Raw genomic sequence first — 22796 nt, 5'->3', positions numbered from 1 at the left:
CTTTCATCAGTAACAACACATTACCTCCAAACTCCACACCTAAAATTAAGTGCTTAGGAAAGTCTTCCAAATGCTGTGTTCTGAGGAAGGCCATTATATGAGCACTAAATCAAGACAGCTAGTATGGAAAATGGAAAACGGAGATTTCCTTTTACAGTAAGCTATAAAATGCAATTCAGTCAGACACAGGATCTGAGAAAGTAATAATCAAGTAATGCTGTAAATCACTAAAAAAAGTTGGGTTTTTTTTAAGGCTAACTATCATGCTTTGGAGAAGAAGCACTAAATATGGAGATTCTCCTCATAAAGTGTTCGTTTCAAGTAAGTTTTATATAATTAAGATACAGAGAAGGCTTTGCTCAGAATTTGAATGCAGTGAATAGCCATGATATAATGAGATGCAAGTATGATCTACCTCTGTAATTAATTTTTTCTTCACCCACACTGTCACTTGTTATGATAATGTGAATCTTAACCTTAATGAGAAATTTCATACCACCTTGATTAAAGATACTGCAAATAACAACATTCTTTTTATTTTGGTTTTATTCCGGTTTTATTTCAATGAAGAATCTCTTTACGCTCTCAAAATTCCCAACCCTTCTGCTAATGAAGTTTCGATCCACAAAAGAGATTTTCAGAGACCGATTTATATGTCATGTATTTAAGTGAGGGTTATGCTAGTATGTGTAATACAAAATGATCATGCTCCGCAGCAAACTACCACAGCAGGTAGTTTGTCTGAAGACTTTCTGAGATGCAAGTTCCTAAATAAAATTCTGTATGCATTCCTTTACAACATTTGTGAATTAACACAAAAAGTTATTAAACATTCACACGATGCTTTTGAGATGTAATTTTAAAATCAACATAAAATTTTCCAAAATTTCCAGAAACTTTGCAGGCAACACCCTACAAATACATACACATAGTATTAAATTGGGCCAAGCGACTTAAAACAGGATCTACCATCTCAGAGACAACAAAACACAATCAAATTTCTTACATGAATGATGGATACAGTTTAATAACCTGTAAAATTCCAAAAACTAGAATTGGAATTTTTTACAAGACTCTATTTTACCAAAAATAAGTTTATTTCATCAATAGGTATCTTTGTGAATTTAACAAGAGCCACACTTCCTTCAAGATGTATCTTCATCTCATGCTCTGTCTCATAGCTACTAGGCAAGAGCAAGTCCACTGGAAACCAAGAAAAATGTAATACTAAATACTTGATGAAATGAAAATGCGTAAGAATAATTGCCTTCTCAGCAATCCCAAACTACAGGGACATACCACACAACAGGAATAACTGCTCATTATTTTGGTAAACTGGCAAAAAATTACATGGCTTATACATTAAAGATTTTATATTTACAAGAAGTAGCATTATCCAGAGAGCTTTCTTATTCTAAGAAGGCTCTTATTCGAATTTCTATAAAACAAAGAGTTCTTTCCTGAATACAGTAGTTTAGTTATTTCAGTCAAGAAATCATTCCATCCTATTTGGGCATTCACAAGATCCACTCATTTTTTAAGGAGCAGCGCATATATTGCTTTGGAAAACACAAAACACAAATATTCCAGTGGCATACTACTATATCTGATTTATTTTAACCTCATGATCTTAAATTAATTATTTTTGTCACATACCAAACCATATTACACTATACAGGACATTCAACACCTCACAGTTTCATTAACGGCTATCTGCTAATCACATACAGTAAGCCAATTCTCACTTTTGAAATGGCTAAAACCAGCAAAACTCTACTCATTCAACCAGGTTTCCTTTTACCCTCTTCCATTCACAAAGTTAAACATCCCAACTCTGCAAAAGCTGTTAAAAAAGTTTCAGTCTAGAACTTATATGAACCCAACCAGATACAGACCCAGAGGGTTCTGCAGTCCCATCCTGCTGTGCTTCCTCTCTAGATTCGACTCATGCAGATTGCACAGCCTCACAAAAACTGACAAGCCTAAGAATGGAACCTCATATCCAGGAGAACTACACCACAAAATCATCAATACAGGACCTAAATCAACTCCCATCCAAAGCAGTTCAAGAATCTTTTTGTGTTAATAAATTGGATAAGAATACCTCCAAAATTATGGCAATAAAAATCCAACAATAATTAGTGTATTTAAAAAAAAAAATCACACCTTGCAGTGTCTGTCAAGGCATACAGTGCAAAAAAATAGACTTCAATTCCTCATTAGTACCCATCAGCTCCTACTAACTTCTACTTTTAAAAATGACGGCATATATTTAAACAATTTTCCTTAATTTTAAGGGAAATTTACCATTTTTTGGAAGGTATTTAAGAAACTACATGAGCAAAATAGGTGAAATAAAATCTAGGACAGTTAGGCACCAAGCAGTTTTAAAAATCCCATATGGCCACTGTCTGCAACTCTTGGTACCTAAATATATTCAAAATTCTGGTTTTGAGGATATGTTCTTTTTAAATCAGTGGCCTAAAAAAATGCTTAAGTAAATGCTCATTTTAAAAGCTTTAAAAAAATAAATAGTAAATATTAGTGTGAAGACACAAATTCACTCTTTCAATGTTCATAAGAACAATGTTTAAGATAATTCACATAGCAATTATGCATTTATGCTTACATTTGGAAATACACGTGCAAAGATAAATGGAACAAGCATACATTTCATTCAAATCAGTACTGCATTACACCAAAATCTTACCTGATTTCACTTAAGATAACCCACAGACTACGGGCTAGAAACAGAAAAAAACCATGAACATGCAAACTAGCTGCTTTCATTCAGCTTTTTTCTAATCCAGTTTACTGTACAAGGCACAAGCAAAAGCATACAAAAGATGATTCCCACCTATTGAATAAATGCAGACAAATACTGGCCTTGATTGCAGCAATTTTATTGGAAAGCTCAGTTCACCAGAAAGTGTGCAAGACAGAACAAGAGAAAGGCAAATGTGGCTCAAAAGCAAAGGGAAAAGTGTCAGCAACTTGGCAATAAGTGAAGGGACAAACATAACACTAGAATTAAAACCTTTGGAATAAAGAATAATCTTCCAAGTAAATATGACTTCACTAGCACTGAATTTCTCCAATTGGGGATTGTGTGCATGCATGCATATATATATATATATATATATATATATATATAATTATTAGGCACACACTTCCCATGTTCTATGCCCCCAAAAGCAGAGCTGACAATGGTGACAGCAGAGTGTGTAATTAGTTTTTATTGTTCCCCTGACAGCCATAGCTCTGCGAGGACCCCTTGCCTTTTCCATTGTAAATGTTATGGAAAAATACACTAATGACAGGCATTTAATTATGGGCACAGCAACCATGATGGGAGCTGTGCCAGAAGTGATTGGCAGCTTTGGAAACCAGATATTCACAGCAATAGTTCTTTTTCTATCATACCTTGTAATCCAGATTAGTGAAGATAGAAGTTTTTTAAAACATCTTTTCTAAGGCCTTGATTGTTGTCTAGATATATTATTATAAATTACCACAAACAGACAGAAACTGACAGAAAAAAAATCAACATCATTAATTTTTTTTTGTTAATAGCAAGCAGTTTTTTGAAAGAGTTCTATGTACTGACAATGCCATCAACCTCAAAGAATTCCCCACTGACTCCAGCACATAGTTAACTTTTTTTAAAATTATACATAGGTAGAAACAAAGAGATGCTATGCCCTCTTAACATATCTTTATTCGTATTTAAAATAAACTGTTCCACATTCAGCTGTAGTTGCTGAGGTGTTTTTTCACCTGATTAATTAGCAATTGGTAGGCAGGCTTTTTGGCAGCTTTTGTATCCCTATTATTTTTTTCGGTTTGGCACAAAAACTCCCTTTTGGGAGCACCAGAATTTGTAATGTATCCCACTTAGTGATGGATCACTAATTTTTAATAAACTAAGTCCCAAGAGAACTGCAAAATTATGTAAAAGTGTATTGGAGCAATAACTGTAAACAAATAAATAAATAAATAAATGGGCCAGGGGTAAGATCTGTCGCAGTACATAAAATACTAGGTCTTTTCCAGACTATACATGGAAAGCCTATCCAAGAGATCACACATAATCTTCAGACATTGGTCTGAATTGGCCATAACTGCTTGATCCAAATCTCTGCCTTTACCTTTAAAAAGCAACTAGCTAATGTGGATGCACAATTTCCTTGAAGAATGCTATATCTGAATGTTCCTTCACGGTTTCTCATCCCTCCCCCACAACCAGATGAATGAAATTACTCTGTGAAGCAGATTTCTATGAAGAATGACCACACAATTCTGGACCAAATGGTTCTAAGTCTATGTAGCAGTCACAAATCCCTGGCTAAGCCGAACAAAGCAACATTATTCCAAAGTGGTAAGTTTGGGAATATAAAAGTGAAGCTGTCTGGCTCTAAAGTGGTAACTTACAAATAGCTGCAGAATCACAGTTGGCTTTCCATCCCCCATCCAGCTGGCTCTCATATCAGTGACTTCAAAAATGCAGTTTGCCATTATGGTGGCTTAAGGCACTTTGTGTGCCAGTGCAATGACCATGCTGTGTGTGCGTGTCAGAAGGTCAATACTTTCAAATTCCAGAGTCTCTCTTTATTTCCTTCTTTTCTGGAAACAATAGGAAAGAGAGCAGGATTGATAGCTCCTACTTTGTTAACTTCTGCTCACCAAATGCCCTGCCTGTATGAATACATAACTATTTTTTGAAAATCTGATTAGACATCAAATAAAGTGGGAGGGGTTGCAGAGGGGAGAACCACAACCATCAAACAAAAATCCAATGCAGCTGTTTTTCCTGCTCATTAACAGCATTAATTGGTAAATTTTCTTGCAACAACTTTTAACAATTGCAGGAGACCAAACATCTTTAAAGCTGCTAGAAGTCCTTACCCAATGCTGATAAATTAGCATTGAAGACTGACAACTCTGCTACAAAGATCATCATTAAAATTAGCAGTAAGTAAAATAAAATAAAATACTTTCTTTTTTTTTTTCCTCTCAAAAAAACCCTGAATTTTATCTATACAGCCTTACAAATCCAACAAAATATTAGACATTAAGAAACTTGGGGAATTTATTTTGTTTGGTTTTGCTTAAAAGAGTTAGAATGTATTCAGCTCCAGTTTCAAAGACACAGGCTGAGAAAAGATACACAAATTTATTTACAAATTTGAAACAAATTTGAAGTAAAAATTAAACAAAAAATCCTATGTACAGTAATAGCATTATAATAACAACAATATTTATATATTTCTTAGCTGGTCCCTGTCTGACAAGATAAAATTATTTGAATGCCTGTAAAGAGAAGAAAATTCTCCTGAATTGTAACAGAAAAATGAAAAATACTACTTTGAAATCCACAAAACCAAAAAAGGTAGTGCTTCATTGCTATCCACCAGGGAACAGCTGCAGTGCTCAACTACTACTGAGGAACAGCTCACACCATATGAACATGCCAATATCCACCCCCGAGCAAGAAAAACTACGTAATTTCAGGGAGGAAGTATTATATTATTTTAATGAATAAAGAAGGTCAATGCTCCACAGCAAACATTAATCATGACAAAAGATATATTCTGTCAAAACATGCATCCTTTTACATGTCATGAGTCCAAATTTTATCTTTCAGAATGAAGCAAATATGTTTTAGCAGAGGCCGACAAGCATCAAAGTAAATGTATCTCACACTCTTTTTTTTTATTTTGCTTCACTCAATGATTCTTAAAAAAATCATTTCTTCTCTACACACTGCACCATTTCATCACTACAATCAAAACCTAAAGATGGTGCCTACCAAATAAGAAGGTTCTTCAGAAGTCTGAAGAAAAGACAAAAAATAAAGTTTCTCAGTGAAAAAAGTAAAATGAGATTTTTTTACTGCAGATACTATTGTTGAATGGTTTAATATGCTGATCTAATGATGAGGAAAAAAAATGAACATGAAAAATAACTTACAGGTTTCGTGAGTCTAAGGTCCTTTCTCCATGCAGTATGTCAGCATGGATAGGAAAATTTGTCCACTAGATTATAACGCAAGTGACAATAAGAATTGTAATTTTCAAGTAAAAATTGCAGAACCTGAAGAATTTGCTTTAATTGGTATTAGCAATTCAAGTAGGTCTTGCTAATTAACAGGACTTTTGTGCATTTTCTTGTTAGTCGATTTTTCTTCTGACAGCATTTTTACTGGCCATGCATTTAAACAGAAAAAGGCCATAAAGCTCTTTGCATACCAGTTAACAAAATACGGACACCAAAATATATCTCTACATTTTGCAGCAGTCTGAAATAAATTAATTTCCTTCATAAAACTACAATCTAACAAGGTATTTTCATCAACCTATCAATAGCAGAACATGAAGGATGTTTCCCCAGATTAAATATATATACATATATATATTGGGGCGTATTTTTCTTTTACTGTATTTTTCTGGCATTCTATGATGGAGAAATACAATCTCAATCCTCACAGAACACTGGGGTTTTTTTCACACATGTATTTTCACATTTTTCATTTTAACTCAAATTATTTTCTGCAATTGATAGGAATAGGATTTGTGCTTTTGTAATGTAAAAATGTAGGCTCAGTTTCCTAAAAAAGAGGATTTCAGATATCTATACATGTTTGCACATTGTAAAATACACGCACCATTTTAAATGAGCTCAACCAAAATCTAGTTTGGAGAGACTACAATGAAAAGGGAGAGTGCAAAAATGCAAGGAAGTGTCCTAATGCGTGAATGATTCCATTCTTTCATTCAGCTGTGCTGAAATACCTTACAGTATGGCTTACCCACAACAACTGTAACACCATCAGAATGCAATTGTAATAATTTATCTATTTACTTCAAACCAAATGTTTTCATTTCATTACGTTGGTGTGTTGCTGACTGACTAAATTTTAAGCACAAGCGCAACAAAATCTCAAACAAAACAGGGCCCTTTATTCTCAAAAGTGAATTAGACCATTCAGAAACACTGGAATATTATATTAATCATGAGACTAAAGATTTTTTTTTAAAAAACAAAGGTCAGAACTGGGTAGCAGAGCAAAGAGTATTTATTGGAAGACAATCGCAGATCTAAAATACTTGTAATTGCATTAAAAAAAAAAAAAAAGTAAAAACAGTAACCCAAAGAAATGGAGGCACTTCTCAAAGGCATGGACAAACTACTATCTACTTATTTCACCAGGAAAGGCTGTGTCCTTGTCAGCATCTTCTCTCAGCTGTTTCCAATGACCAACCTTCTTAATGTGTTTTCCTGGCAGTCTTGTATTTCAGCAATGCTGCAGTCCTCCACCCAACAACAGACTCGTGTTGGAAGAAGTCACAAAACACTCAAATAAGCTAGGAGAGCTCTCAAAGCACACTCATGTAATTCTTCTCTGTTTCATTTTACATTGTTGTGCCCAAGTGCTAGCTTATCTACCTGCCCACCTACTGACCCGGGAACTACCAGTGTGTGAAGAAACAGCCAACTGGAAGACAGCCAAGAACTAAAACACAGAATCTACAAATAATTCTCTTATTACTGCTTTGAACTTTAACACAAAATGCCTTAGCTGGAAGATTAGACCTGGAAATTTGATGGAAATTCCATTAATTTTCTAAACACTGAAGAGTTCAATTTAAAAAATAATTTTCAGATTTTTCCCTCACACAATATTCCTGATGCACTGTACACCACGTCACCACCTAATGACACATTTCAATGCATACATACACATATATGTGTATATATATGTAAGTATATATATACAAACATTGAAATACACACATATTCTCATTACATATGCCATATACATTACGTATGCCTGTCCATATGAATGTAATGACCATGACTCCTCAAGGACTAATTGCATTCATTCATTTTTTCAGCCCAGCATGAAGCTGGTAGATTGCTGAGATCATAGCAACAGGGGAGAGAAAGGAAGGCTCATCTTTATCTGTCCCTCTCAAAAAGCACACAGGGCTAGAAGAATGCAATGAAGTGTCCTGACTACATGCACTCAAAAAAGATTTCATAAGAAGCATTTCATGAAGATCAGGTACCACTTAACAAGCTGCCTTTCATACAAGGGTGGAGGCCAGTGAAACTATTGTTCTTTGTGCAGTTTTTCCATAGAAGGTTTCAAACTGTTTCAAACACCCACTTTTAAAATAAGCACCAATGTTCTTTTGGAGACACAAGGTGTTAATGAAACTATTAAAAGCAGAGAAAGTAGGTGTAAAGAATTGACAGCTCTACTACTGATCTTTTAATTACAAGGAACCAGTCAGAGATTTCTTCAGCTCTCAGAGCAAGCTGCTGGATAAAATGCTGTCAAAATGCAAGCTATGCTATTTCAAAATAGGTTTATATATATGTACAATACATTTACAAGGATGTGTATGTATACCTCAAGTACTTAGGCTCCTATGCTTCCCTTGACATATGAAACTGATACATAATACCAACATTAAAGTAAACACTTTGACTTTACCCTTCTTCATACAAAACTTCCTAGTTTTCTTAACATGTGTTTAACTGCCTTCTTCCTATTCCAGCCATTTCTGCATGCCTTCCCTCAACTCTGTACACAGGCAGAACTGTATCTATACAGAAAACAACAAAAAAAGACAAACCAAGCAAAAAAACAGCCACGTAACCTCAGCACATACAACTAACATGCTATGGTGAAATCCACAAACACATAACAGATGGCAAAACACTCAGACATCCATCCAGTCCATAAGTGTGCTCCAAGAAGTGCCAGGTGTGCGTGAGCTGCCACATCCAGAGCTTCTCAAAACTAAATCTGTGAAATTTGGCTGGCCCAGGAAGGCACATAAGCACACATCTATCCACCCACACAACTGCAACAGAACTTAGGTGTGTAAGGATTGAGTTCAAAGAAGTAAGATGCTTTTCTGAAACAGTTCCTAAATACTCAGCTACAAAATCCACATAGGCTGAGAAATCCAGGTTGTGAAATTCTGATCTATGCATAGAATTTTCAGAAGTATCCACTCATTTTCCCCCCAATACGTATCTAAAAAAAAACCCCTCTACTTACTGACCAAATTGTGGTATCCGCTTTGATTATGTGCAATCACTAACTGAAGTTAAAATTACTTTTCAATACCTAAATTCTCTATTTACCATCTGATTTCCTGATTTTATCCACATAAATACACAAAGAGAAAATATATCAGCATCCCATGATTTATAATAATTATTCTATGAATTTGGTGTACAATTTTCTTGTATAAAATGCAGCCAAATCCAGTAATACTCCTAATAAAAAATATTTGCTTTTGTGAGACTAGAAGCTATGGCCTCTATGTAAGACCAGAAACTAGACCTGCAATTCAAGTATTTTTAACCACCCTGAAACTAACTAACAATTTATGAAGCTACATAACCTGACACTGAAACAACTTACATGGAAATACCTAAATAGAAACCACAATCTTAAAGCATAATCCTGGCAAGCAAAAAAAATGTAGCAACAATTAAAACAAGTAGTTCAGCTTGAACTGTGACAAGATTACAAACAGCAGCAGGCATGATGCAGGTAGACCACTTCAAAATTTGGCCCTGGTACACTACATTTGGTCTGAATTCTAATTAAAAGGACACTACCAATCAAGATTAAATTAATATGCTTCATTCCAAAACTGAGCATTATTTTGAGAACAATATTCCCTGATGATAATAGTTTGCAGTCCCACATGAGAAAACATATATGCAAAGAGTGCTGAAAGACTAGTGCACTTTAAGGTGACAGTTAGAATTTGCGTCCATGTAATTCTAAGCCTACATAAATAAACAAATAAAAGAAATCACATTTTTGAGTTTACTTGATGATTCATTTCCAATCAAAAAAAAAAAAAAAAGGAAAAAGAAAAAAAAAGGACTAAAAAAGAGTTATTTTATTTATACTTCAAAATTTTAATACCTAAGCATATTTTCACCAGGAACTGGACTACAGCATTTATACAAGGTGTATGCTGATAATTAAATATGAAAGAAAAGTAAGGCATGGCAATACTTTAAACATTTCCAAGAACTGACTTTGACTCTGTAAAAATAAAAAACTTGTTACTCATACATGCTGGCAATAATGACTATACACTTTCTAATTGTTCTAGCAGAGCTCTGTCAACTAACCAAGCAATGTAATATGAATTTTTCTAATGGACTCATCTGATTTTTTATTTACCAAACATTGTTCATACTAGGAGCATTTATCAGCTGGGTCACTCAGCAATTTGCTAATGTGTCTTTCAATGAGAATAAAATCTTTACATATTTCAGCAAGTTGCTGTAGTCTAATACTAATAAAAATTAAACCATCAAATTTGAAAGAAGGACAATCATTATCAAATTCTTCAAAGTTTTAATTTAATCTTAATTTAGAGTCCCTTAATCATTATTAAGATGATCAATATTTCAATTTTTAAAGGAATTAATTACTTCTATGGCAGTTTGTTAATTTTGAATAAATATGATAAAGTAAGCTCCATCACAATGTTACTATTTGTGTTTATAGAATGGCAGTACATTTTGTCCTCTAATTTCAAATAGTTATCACCAAGTAAGCATCTCTACTTATTCTACATGCATTCATCTCCTGAGTCTGCCTCTAAATGAAGATAAATCACTGCAAAGTTATTCCTGCAACACTGTTAAATGCTCTAAATATTTTGATATCCAAAGACAATTTTGTCTTCAGCTCAGATTCTGACAAAACAAATTCAAGAGAGAAGTGCTTTCTTTTCTTTGGGTCTCCCCCACCTACCATTCAGGTGTTTGCCTGTTTTTCTGTAATGCTTGTGTTACTTAGAAAGCACACACAAACTGGCACGCTGTATAAAACAAAGGAGAGTTGCATCTGCACCCTGCTCTTACTCATATTTTTAACTCACATATAGACATGGCAAGTCCAAACAGACACATCCATTGTGAGAGGGCAGTGTTCTAAGACAAGAAATGTTTGGTTTTAAAACAGAAGGTTTAGAAACATCTTAAATTTAACTCTTCCTCTACTGTTTGTAAGAATAACAAAACTAAGTTTTCTTTGCAGTGTGCTGATGTTTGATGTTGGATTAAAAAGAGTAGTATAGTATTAATATATGATTTCATTTACTTGAATCCTCGTAAATATAATTCAGTGCAATGCCCACTTAGGCCAACTAGGTAAGCATTTGTTTGTACCTTCAACTGTCTTCACCTACGCACAGTTAAGATCACACATAAGACAACAGAAGTGAAAAATCTTGAATCTAAGGCTATTTTTGAAGTGTTTTAACTGTTATGCTAGCAATGTATGCATTTAGTAACACCTATTTCTTTCAATGATCCTCTTTTTGCCCAGTGGGACTTGAGAATATAACTTCTTTTTTTTTATTCTAGCAGTTACAATTCATTTTGCATAACAACAGAAATAAAAATTCTGATTTTTAGAGGCAAGCAATTTTTGGGAACATATGTTCTCTGATGGATGATGTGAGGTGCAACTTTTCATCTTATTTACTCTGAGCAGTTTTTTTCAAGCAACACATGTAGAAAGAGGAAAATGTAGAGAGAGGCATTTCAAATCACAGATGTTCATCATACCCAAGCATGATTGTTTCTGTTTCAAGTTTTTGGGCCAATTATTTATTGCTGAGGCGTTGAGCACAGGAGCACAGTAATAAAGTGCTGGACAGACTAGCTAACCCTGGGCACTTGAAAATTCTGCTTGTTAACTTTTGCAACACCTATTTTAAACCTACTCTGGAATACCGAGCAGCGGAGTTTTCTGCAGGCAACAGAGATCTATTAAAAAACATGACCTGTGACAAAAATCAATGTGCTAATCTCAAGCCAAACAGCAGTATCAGAAGCATAAAAAAGAGATAACGTAAGATAAAACGTCCCCAAATTTACTTAGACTAGCCTGACAGGTTTACCAGGAAAACAAAAAAAAAAAACAAACAAACAAACAAAAAAAAAAAAAAAGGTAAGCCTGCCACGGGCACTTTGACAAGGCAAAAATATTTAATACCCAGATGACTTTTTACCTAAACACATGGATACCATTTGGAGGAAGACTGAAATTTTCTGATGCTAAACATGAGGGAAAACTCCAGGGGAAAAAAATACAATTAAATGAAGCCTCCCTTTCCAGAGTTGAACTGCACCCAGAGCCTGGTGCTAGGAGTCCTCCGGAGCCAGGAGAGCGGGGAGACTGCGTCAGCACCACTCGGCCCCGACTGCGGGGACCCGGAATGCGCCGTCCTGTGTGAGGCGGCACCGGCAGAGCCGGCCCGGGACGGCGCACCTACCTCGCTTGCTCACCTCCAGCCCGCCCGGGAGGGCCCCGCCGGGAGGGCAGCGCAGGGCACGGCCGGGCACAGCCGCCCCTGACAACCACCTCACCCGGGCGCCGTGCGGGTCTCGCCGAGGGCGCGGAGCCCTGCCCGGGGCCGGCTACCGGCCGCCACCACGCCTGCCAAAGGAACCCTTCGGGGCACCACCGGGGGACCGCTACCTGTGCCCCTCATCACTCTCGCGCTCCCGGAGAAGGGCTGGCAGCAGACAGGGCTGCCCCGCGGCGAGGGGCGCCCGTGTCCCCCGCCGGGAGCGCATCCATTCCGCTCCTGCAGGCCGGCGGCGGCCGATCCCGGTGAAGCCTTGGAGGGAAGGGATAGAGGAGAGAAAATCAGCCCCGCCACCCGCCCGCACCATCGCTGGCTGCAGCCCTGAACCTCCCTAAAGGAAAAGTTTTCCTCTCTTTCCTGCAGCCGGTCTCTCGACATGGGTCTCCGCCGCCGGAGCGCCGCTGCGCTGCGCCTCCCACCGATCCCCTGCCCGGTGCGCGCCCGCGGCCGCCCCGCGTACCTGGGGTTGGAGCTGTTCCAGTACACGGCGTAGCGGTCGGCCACCGCCTTGGCGCCGGGCTCCTGCCCGCGCACGCACACCCACAGCACCGCGGCCGCCAGCAGCAGCAGCATCTCCACGTGCGGCATCGCGCCCGGCCGGCGGCGCGGCGAGGGGGATGCGGGGAAAAATAAAGAAAAGGGAAAAAGGGAAAAAAAAAATAGGAACGGGGAGGAAGGCAGGAGGAACCGAGCCGAGGCGCGGGAGTTCTGGGGTTAATGAATGAAAAGCGAAGCGCTGAGGCGGTGGGCGCCGCGCCGCAACGAGCGGAGGGCGCTTAGCGCCGCAGACGAGCAGCAGGCGGGGAGGGCGATCCGCGGCCCCTCAGGAAGCCTCACCGCGGCAGGGGGTGGCGGGGGCCGAGACGGGTGGCGGCGGCAAGCGGCGAGCGGTTCTCATTCACCGGGAGTTCCGCACGGAGCCCACGGCACGACATACACCGGCCCGCCGGCACCGCGGGCGGGCGAGAGCAGCGATTCCTCCTCCCCCTGCGAGCGGCCCCAGCGGCGCTGACGGCCGGAGTGCGCGGGGATGGAAGGAGCGAACGAGCGGGAGACGAGGGAGAAAAGCGGGGAGGAGCAGGAGAAGGAGATCTTTCCCCTGGAAGCCCACGGGGGGTCCGAGTAATATGTTAAAGGCCGCCGGCTGGTAGCGGGAGAAGAAGTACCCGCAAATGTCAAAGCACAAAGTTTGTGTCTTCCTTTCTGGCCTTCCGCTCCCCTCAAATGAGCAGCAAACAAAAACACGGGGGGAAAAAGGGGGGGGGAGGGGAAGAGGGGGAAAGAAGCAAAAGCCCTGAGGAGTTTGCTTGCTGCGCTGATGGAGTTGAGAAGCCTGTTCTGCAGCACGGAGTGTCTTGAAGGAGACTTTGTGGAGTGGTTTTCTTGTCCTTCCTGTTCCTGGGCGGTGGATGCACCACGGACTGAGCAACAGCAAAGGCAAAAAAAAAAAAAAAAAAAAAAAAAAAAAAAGGAGGGGGGCAGAAAAAATAAAAAAGAACGGCCAATCCAAGAAATATAGCGGCGTGGAAACCAAGGAGATGAAAATAAAAAAAAATTGTTTTATGAGAGGGCGTGGAGAAAAGCAAAATCTCGGAGAAGTGCAAAATCAAGCCTGCAAACTCCTCTGATGATACTGGTCTTGGCTGGCCTCTCCTGCTCGGGAAACGAATGGAGTGATACGGCGAGGTGCAGAAATCTCCTGATTCAGCCTCCCGGAGCCTCTCTGAGATAAAGCAGGGTCCAGTCCCGTGAACATCAACTTCTGCGGAAGGACAAAACAGTTTGAAGGGTCAGGGAGGAGGTGAGAGTAAAAGAATCCACCCCTCCGATGACTACACAGGGAGATCGAAAAGACCAACCACCCCAGATCTTCTCGGTCTTGCCCAAAAGCTGCTCCCCTTTTCCCTCTGAAGCAGCAGCGAGAGCAGCAAGGAAAAATATACAACGCCAGCAGGCAAATAAATAAACTTGAATGCAGCGGCAGGCAGGGAGGGATCGTAAAGAGCGACGAGGATTGGAGGGGCAAAAGTCAGTTTTGAAAAAAAAAAATGCTTTATGGGAGGAAAAAAATCTTTAAACAGTCACGCCCCCTTTTGCAATGACCGGTCCCTTCACTGCGCGTAAATCCGACATCAGCAACCTGGAAAAGCTAGGAGCCTGGCGTGCTGAGCTGCCTCTGTGCATGCGTGTGTGCGACAGGCAGCCGCAGAGATGTATACGCGGTACAGCGAGGTACGCGCACACACACAGGGACACACACACCCACACACACACACACGCACACACATACATACATGCACACGCGAGGGTCCGATCCGGCGCCGGTGTGCGTGAGGGATGAAGACGAGGAGGAGGTGCAAGCAGACAGCTCGAAACACGGGCGCTGCTGCTTGATCATGTGGGATTTTTGCATGCAGTTTACTTTGGAAAGGGGGGGATTTGCCGCCGCAGCCAGTCAGGACATAGCCTGCTGTTTGCTTACAGATTCCATTTTTTTCTTTTTTTTCTTTTTTTCCTGTTTTTTTTTTTCTTTTTTTTTTATTTTTTACACCTCGACCGGATTGGCTTGCAACACGAGAAGGGAGGCGTCGTCCAGGGCTTCTCCTCCTCCGTGCCAAAAAAATACCCAACCCCACCTTCTGGAAACCTGACTAATTGAATTACTAAGAACTCGGAGTGGTTCCTGTGCAGCCTTACTGCTGAAGGTAACCATTTCGTTGCCGGATGCTGCGACAGGCATTGCACGGGACCCGCGTGTGGACGGGTTTCCGCCTGCCACGAAAAACAGTGCGCCGAGAAATTCCATCGAAGCAGCAAACTCCTTCCCCGCGTTCCCCCGCAGCGGGGCTCGGCACCCACGCCCCGGGCGACGCGCGGCGCGGCGGGACCGGCGGGGCGCGGGCGGACCTTCCGCAGCCGCGGAGGGGGCTCCGCTCCGCCACCCGCCGCCGCCGACACCCCGATACCGGCGGCGGGGCATGATGGGCGCCGGGCCGGCGTTCTGCCGCCAAGTGCCCGCGGGTGCGGGGAGGGAGCGGAGCGGGCAGGTGAGCGGCCCCCGCGGGCGAGCTGGGAGCGAGCGGAGCCTCCTCCCGCAGCTCCCGCCCGCCGGCGTTGCTCAGGTGACGGCGGCCAGCGCCGCGTCCGTCCCTTCTCGTGCCGTTCCGGCCCGGGCCGTGCCGTGCCGAGCCGGGCCGTGCCGTGCCGTGCCGTGCCGTACCGGGCCGAGCCGTGCCGTGCGGTGCCGGGCCGTGCGGTGCCGGGTCGTGCGGTGCCGGGCCGTGCCGGGCCGTGCCGTGCGGTGCCGTGCCAGGCGCTCCCGCCGCGGGCGCGGCCCGTTCGGAAGCGCCCCGACTCCCCCCAGCGGCGCGTCGGCGCAGCGCGGGCCCGGCGGCGGCCGCATCCTGCGCGGGGCTCTGCTTTGCCGCCGCTCCTTGGGCTGCTCCGCGCCCTGCGGCTTTCCTCGGCGTGAGGAAGGACACTGCGGGTTAATCTTCACCGATGGCAGCATCCAAACTGCCCGCGATTCCTGCTCTTCGCCCTCCGCTCGGGAATCACTGAAGCGACGGAGCATGGGCTGGAGTTAAAGAGAAACAATCAAACCCCTTAGGTTGATTTTCTAAAATTTTTGGGGTATTTTTTTAGTTTTGGGGATGGGGGTTGTTTGTTCGTTTGTTTGTTTTGGTTTTTTTTATCGAAGTATTTTACGGTTTTCGAAGCTTTACTATTAAAAGCTTAAAAACTTGTCTCCCCATGGTCTTCCTCCAGCCTTGTTTACAATGTGTTGACATTTGTAGATTAGTGTTCGTAGCGTACAAAGTACACCAGGCAAGTAAATGACCCAGGTATAACAGGCATCATAAGCTCAAACTCTCTACATTCCTTTTCATTATAAGAATACCAGCAATTCCAATTTTTTGCCATCTTTGAACTAAGTTCTTTTAATAGGCGTAAGAACATCCGATATTTCCTTAGTCTTTTTTTCTCCAGCACAAATAGACATGTGGAAATCACTGCCCTTGTAGGAAGCCGAATAAATAACACTTTCTTTTTCCCTGAAGAATCTCCTCAGCCACATTTGTAAGAAAAGCTCAATATTTTTTTCCTCTTTGTTCTCCTTGTGAGAAATATCACAGGGAAAGAGCAAGGAGTCAGTTTGTACAATTTAAAATGCATTTTAATAGCAGAGTCAGACCTTAATCTAGAATATAAATGTTCTTCCAGGACTGCAATGATTTGGTTTGGTTTTGTTTTTTTTTTTTTTTTAACGCATACAAAGCTGTGAAAAGAAGGTAAACTATTAGTAATGGGAAAAAAAAATCAAAAAAATACTAGCAGTAGCAGGAGTATATCCTTTTTCCCTGCTTTGCATAGCAAGCAAGCTCTAGGTGACTGTATCTTAGTAGTTTATAAACAATACAGAGACATAAATCCTTTGGACTGAAGATGTAAATTAATTCCACAAGTAAAGCTAAATAGCAGTTTAATAAAGAGAAGGTGAGAATATTTTTTAAATAACCACTTCACAGAACTGATCAAATATGCCGTGCTTGCCAGCTTCTTGCCCATTCTCCATTTTTATGATTACATGATTACACAATTATTGATAGCACAGTTGTGAAATGCTTCTGTGTACCAATGGCCCCTGGCATTAGTGTTCATTAGGCAGAAAGGTAAAGACTGTTAACAAGTAATTCAGCACCAGTGAAACTATTTTGAATACAGGGTTTAGAAAAATTTGTATGTGTGCACAGTGAGTGTTTGGAGCTGCCTCTGACAGGACCTTCAGCACAAAGGAACCTTTACCCTCCACTGCAGAGCCCGTACTTCCTCGGTGGCTGCACAGAGTTCCTGAGGGCTGGTGTGCTGTGCTGCAGTCACTACCTTAATTGATCACATAGTGCAAAATAATTAAACTAAGCATAGCCTAAGAGTTTGTCTGAGGGAAAAGTGATGTATCTGAATATTTTCTTTCTTTGCTGATTGCCATTAACAATGCACATTATTTTTATCATTGTAACCATAAATCATTTTTATCTGTTCAAGATATAAAGAATTTCTGGACAATGTAGGTAGAGTTGTTGAAATATAATTTAAGTACTTGTCTTTGCCATTCAGGGATAGTTTGTCACTCATAAAACAGAAAATAGCAAATATATCTCTGCATTGTTCCTATAGTTTGTATGTGTGATTTTTATCTTCTATAAATTTGAGCAGTGCTTCAGAAGTAACACTAACTGGTAGGACCCAATCCACCCTTTTTCTGACATTAACTCCAGTGACTTTAAAGATATTCAACAGGCAAATATCATGGGCTTTTTCCTTTTGTTAAAACCCAGAGAATTAGAGAAAGCCTGAAATTTCTGGAAAAATGGATGCATACTACAAATTAGTGAAGTATATAGCTGCATCTTAAAACTCTTTTTTTTCCCCTAAATTTTGTGGAAATGTGAATTTTAAAATCATGTGTTAAGATTTCAGTAAAATTTTATTAAACATAACCAGGCAAAAATATATATATTTTCCTATGGTTGGTCTGTGTTTAAATCATCTGCAATATTTTGTTAAAAGGCTGAACAGAATTTCAGCATATTTGTTTATCGGCGGTAACCCTGGACCTGTATTTTTCAGGACCTGAAAGCATCATGCTTTTCTTATCTTTTTAATCACTCTCTGATTGCATAAACATGTTGACAAAAAATTATTTAGAAGCAATCTCAGCTTCAAGTTTTGCAAATTGAACAGAATGATTAATCATCACAAATTCTCTCATCTTTTACAGTAATCCCTGATACTGTAAGCTGTCAAAGGATAATTCTGAGTAAAATCTTGGACTAATTTCCATATGAGAAGAGTTAGGTACCATAGACATAAACAATACTGTGGGAGAGAATTAATGAATTCTTTATAGAGAAGTGTGTTCCTAATTTGATTGCAAATATTCTCAACAGGATAAGAGCTTTCTTTCTAGGTGATTTCTCTAACTTAAAAATATTTTTTAATCTCAGACACATTTAGCTGTGAGAGACTTTGTGTATGTACTCTCTATTTCTTTGGTCCTTCTTTTGTTTCCTCATAGGAAGAAGAAATAATCTTATGACAAGGATATAAGGATGTGGCTTCAGACAAAACTGAACCAGTATTTACTTGTGCATGTGAGTATTTTCAGCTTGCTAGAATAGAGGAATTAAATTAAGATTCTCAATATTCTTTGTATTACGCTGTCTGGCAACTCCCTTGCTCCCCTAACCCTCATTTTCCAGTCCACTAACCAGGGATAGATTATATGTTTACTCTACTGAGTAATGTACTGAGGCTCAATAACTTCATGGGTTTGGATGTTCAAAGAAGCAAGTTCAAGACTCTTGTATAAAAATAAAAGAAAACGCCATGGCACAAAATACAGTAACTGAATTTTAGATAACTTTTAGAGGGGTATCTTTCCAAGATATTTTCAGGAATGTTATTTTGTCCAGGAATCATGCATGTTCCTTTTCGCATATGGTTCTTAAGAATTTGCTGTTGTTTTTAATGAAAATCTAGTTATCAACTTTGCTTCCATTTCAGTTTGTCAGGTCAAATCCTGTGTGTCTGGCTGAGCAGTCAAAAGATCTTTAGCTCACAAAGTGGGCAAGATCTCTTCAGCACATAACTTTGAATGTGATTCTGAAAATTTGAAAGTTTAATACATTAAGGAAAACTTTGAGAGGGAGCCAGAATATTTCCTACCTTCAAATAGCTATTTCATTAATTTTTTCATCCCCGAAGCTTACAAGGGAAAAAATTACAGGGCATAAGATTTTCAAAAACATAGATGGAAGCCGGTTATTTATCTCTTCCTAGACACAGAAGTACAGAAGTTAAGTGCAATATCCCCTCCATATATGTCAGTAATAACTAAGATGTAGTGTGTTGCCATTCAGGTTTGTGTTTGTTTGTCTTCATAAATACTTTTGCTCATGTTTACTAAATACCTAATTATGAAGATTTTTTTTGTTGACACACACTTTAAAGACCTCAGAATTTATGCCTTTGTGAAGTTAAAATATTTTAATACTGCCAGTTTGAAAGACCAAATAAAAGCATTTGTTTCTACCCACTCAAGAGCCTGTGTAGAGTGTCTGTCTTTACAAAACGTAAAGCTCATTGCACTGATTTGTCATTAATATTGATTCAATAAGAAAACTGAAATATCTCATCACTAAAGTTGAAGCAAGAGAATCCATGGCCCTAGGATAAATATAGAGCTTTCCTTTTCCCATTCACTTCAATTCCTAAAGACATTAATTTTAAGATCTTTTTAAAAGACTTTTGAAAGCAATTGCTCAATCTTAATTTATTACAGAGCTAGGATCTTGCAAAACCTCCGATTTTGATATTATCACTGTAGAAGCAAGTATTTAAAGCTTGTAGCAGCAAGAGAGATTAAGTACTATACTGTAAAAATAAAGTGTAATTTGGAAAAAAAACCCAACAAGCAGTGGACAGTATTAATGTAGTTATTGCAAAGATTGCTGTTTAGTCCTGAAAAAAGCTCTGTATTGTGCAGATAGGTTATGCAGGTTATACAGATTATGTTACATGAGCAGGCTCTATTTCAGCATCCATGTATCTCCTATGATGACAGGGCAGGACTCAAACCAGCTAAGGTAAACATTAATCCTGTTTGACCTTGGGATACTCTTAAATGATATTTTGTGTTGCTTGCTGTTCAAATGCACATGCTAAGACTGCATTTTTCCAGACTCCTTATGATGACAGTTACCCTTTCAGGAATCTTTCTCTGCGCTGAGTAATTGCATATGGTGGTCTAGAACATCAGTGTTTGTTTAGAAACTCTCTTTTCAAGCAGTCTTTGCAAAACAGACAGAAGAAGATTTAAAAGATAACAGACAAACAAAACAAAACCCTCAGAAGACTAAAAGAGGTTTACATGCATGTAAAACCAAACACTGAATTCACAATAATATGACCAGAAACAGGTGCTTGCAGATATATGTGGTTTTTCATTTTGTAGTGATGCATTGACTAATGGAAAAATCACTGACCTTGCTTATGGGTATGCTGCCTTTTGTTTGTTTCTGGTTTAAGCTTTGTTGCATGGGATAGACAGCTAGGGTATTTTTTTGTCTGTGTCCAGATAAGTGAAAGAAAACAAGTTAAAAAATCAAGGCACAGGTTATCGCCTGGAAACATAATGGAAATTCTGTACTTGATTGCCAAAAACCCCTATGCAGTAAACATGATTATTAATTTTTATTATTAATAGCACACTTTACAAGAATAAAAAAATTGACAAGATACCCTTTAATAATTTTCAGAATTTAATCAACTTTCAGGATAATTTTCAATTTAAGTTTGTGCAACTGCAACCATTACTCTTGCTGTTCATTTTCCATATGAATCATAAGCTGTAAAATCATAAACAGTTCCTATTGTTGCAAAACCCTGTGCTTGCTTGTGCATATCTTTCAATACTTAGCAAAACCTTAGACTTTGACACTGTTCCTTCATCACACAGCACCACCCATTAACTAACATTACTCACCTTAGTGAAAATGAATCAACTTTAAAAAAACCCCAAGCAACAGATCTACAGAGTAGGTTATTACAGATCATGCCACAGTTCTGGACTGAGTTAGCACTGGAGGCTGCCACTGCCCTGGTATGTTGCACAACTAAGGGTTTTATGGTCTAAAGACAGGCTGAGGAGTTTACAGGTAGCTGAATGGCACAAGACGGTATCTCCATTCAGGAAACCTCAGAGCTCCTTGGCCACGGCAGGCTCAGCACGCATCACACGCTGGAGAGCTCTGTGCAGAGGAGATGCTTTCCTGGCCAGGGGAGCAGACCTGACAGGGCATTGCTGGGTGCTGTGGGCGACACAGGCTGTGCACATGGTGGCGTCCAAGCTGTCTGTCAGCAGGGCGCAAGGTCACCCCCATGAGTGTTTGGTGCTGCTTCTCACCCAGCGCTGTGTGCTTTGTACAGCAGCACCTCCACTGGTACTGCAGCCATGGAACAAGGCCCTTTGTGCTGGGGAGAAAATCTAATCTGGTTAAAAGAACAAACGGAAACAAGTCTGATATATATTACTGCAGTTAATTAGCAAGCAAATTCTGGAGAAGTCTGTGTGCAGCTATGCACTTTGGGAGGTTTAGCTGGAAGAAAGAAATCTCAAAGGTTTCAGTGATGAAACACTGAAGAGTTATTTACTGTAGGTGGAGTGGAAGACCCTTGCAGTGCTTTTACCTCTTTGGACTTCAACAGTGCTTTTAATTAAAAAGCTTATTCTTAGATTCATGTAACTGAGAGAAAATAAACCATTTTCTTTCGCAAGTACATTTATTAACAGTTTGCAGAGTAGGGTTTGAAGAGTGAGGCCTAAATGTTTTTGAAATAGCAAATGTCACATTTGTGCCTGGGTACCTGTTATTTGTAGTCCTGTACTTTTGTGAATTCCAACAGGAAATAGAAAGGGAAGGGCTATCAAAGACATTTATGAACACAACAAACAGCAACTTTCAAGACAGAGTCATGAGGGAAAGGACATTTTCTTAGCCCTCTGTATTCCTAAATCAGAGAGGTCCACTAATATAGCACTTTTTTTGTAGATTTTGCAGCCAGCCTTTTCCACTGTATGGTTTACCAAGTTTGGCTGACTCTTGAATTCCAGGAGATTAGACTCAGCCAAATAAGAACAGAACAGAATTAGCTGCCTTGCATGATCTATGCCAACAAAACAGACATCAGCTTGACAAATGCCAGTGTGATAATCATCATGGAAAGCTAAATGCAGAAAAACAACAAGGTTAAGATTTTTTTAGGGCTGTTTAACAAGACTTCAGTTGCAGTCTCATTGTCAGTGAAAGTGCTGTGGATCTAGTGGAGAATGGGTTTATGAAAACATTGCAACAGTTTGAATTGCATTGTTTGCTTTGTGCCAGTTCTAAGTTAATATTATTCTCCTTAGCATCAGCTGTGCCAGAGCCTTCTAGACCATTGTACTGTCAGATGAGAAAATATGAGAATTTTATTTTCTCCGACTATAATATCAAAAACTTAGATGAGAGAAAGTAGTCTTTTGGCACTCATGACCCCTCTTCCTTCATTATGATTTTTTAAAATAAGTTTCATCTCAGATGAGCTTTTGCACAGACTTCTCCGCTTAATGAAAATTATTCATTAAAATCTTACTCTTTTAAATTGAAGTTACAGGAGACTTTTACAGTTAAGAAATTAATTTCACACCTTTTTGGCAATCATTTGCTTTTACTGTCCTTCATTTTGGACCTTGGCCATAGGCACTCCAAAGACATGCATCTTACCTTTAACATTGGAAAGGTGTTCTCAAAACCAATTTTTTCGACC

General features: G+C 39.7%; 2 protein-coding genes across 3 annotated transcripts in view; one reads left to right on the top strand and one right to left on the bottom strand.

The window, feature by feature from the left end:
* The window catches only part of EFNA5 (ephrin A5), a 205508-nt gene extending 191046 nt beyond the window's left edge, over positions 1-14462 (bottom strand). The window contains exons 1-2 of the mRNA XM_074533313.1: positions 14285-14462; positions 12886-14187 (exon numbers count right to left, since the gene is read on the bottom strand). Coding sequence (XP_074389414.1) covers positions 12886-13013 — 128 coding nt within the window. The 5' untranslated portion in view covers positions 13014-14187; positions 14285-14462. The remainder of the gene's footprint in view (positions 1-12885; positions 14188-14284) is intronic.
* A 40-nt stretch (positions 14463-14502) lies between these two features.
* On the top strand, positions 14503-19719 carry LOC141727205 (uncharacterized). Of its 2 annotated transcripts, none has more exons than XM_074533315.1 (2): positions 14503-14657; positions 15007-19719. In XM_074533315.1, the coding sequence occupies exon 2, from the start codon at positions 15404-15406 to the stop codon at positions 16010-16012; it is 609 nt and encodes a 202-aa protein (XP_074389416.1). In that variant the 5' UTR covers positions 14503-14657; positions 15007-15403; the 3' UTR covers positions 16013-19719. The 2 variants fall into 2 exon arrangements, with proteins under 2 accessions (XP_074389416.1, XP_074389417.1); XM_074533316.1 differs by having other exon boundaries at positions 14525-14779.
* Positions 19720-22796: the final 3077 nt, after the last annotated feature.

This window comes from Zonotrichia albicollis, chromosome Z (genome assembly GCF_047830755.1).
Source record: "Zonotrichia albicollis isolate bZonAlb1 chromosome Z, bZonAlb1.hap1, whole genome shotgun sequence".
Classification (NCBI taxonomy): Eukaryota; Metazoa; Chordata; class Aves; order Passeriformes; family Passerellidae; genus Zonotrichia; species Zonotrichia albicollis.
Note: the sequence above shows the minus strand (reverse complement) of the source record. Positions and strands in the feature narration are given on the sequence as shown.

Bases quoted from the DNA above. Each gene is read 5' to 3' on its own strand.
- LOC141727205 (XM_074533315.1), top strand. From the start codon at position 15,404: ATGATGGGCGCCGGGCCGGCGTTCTGCCGCCAAGTGCCCGCGGGTGCG.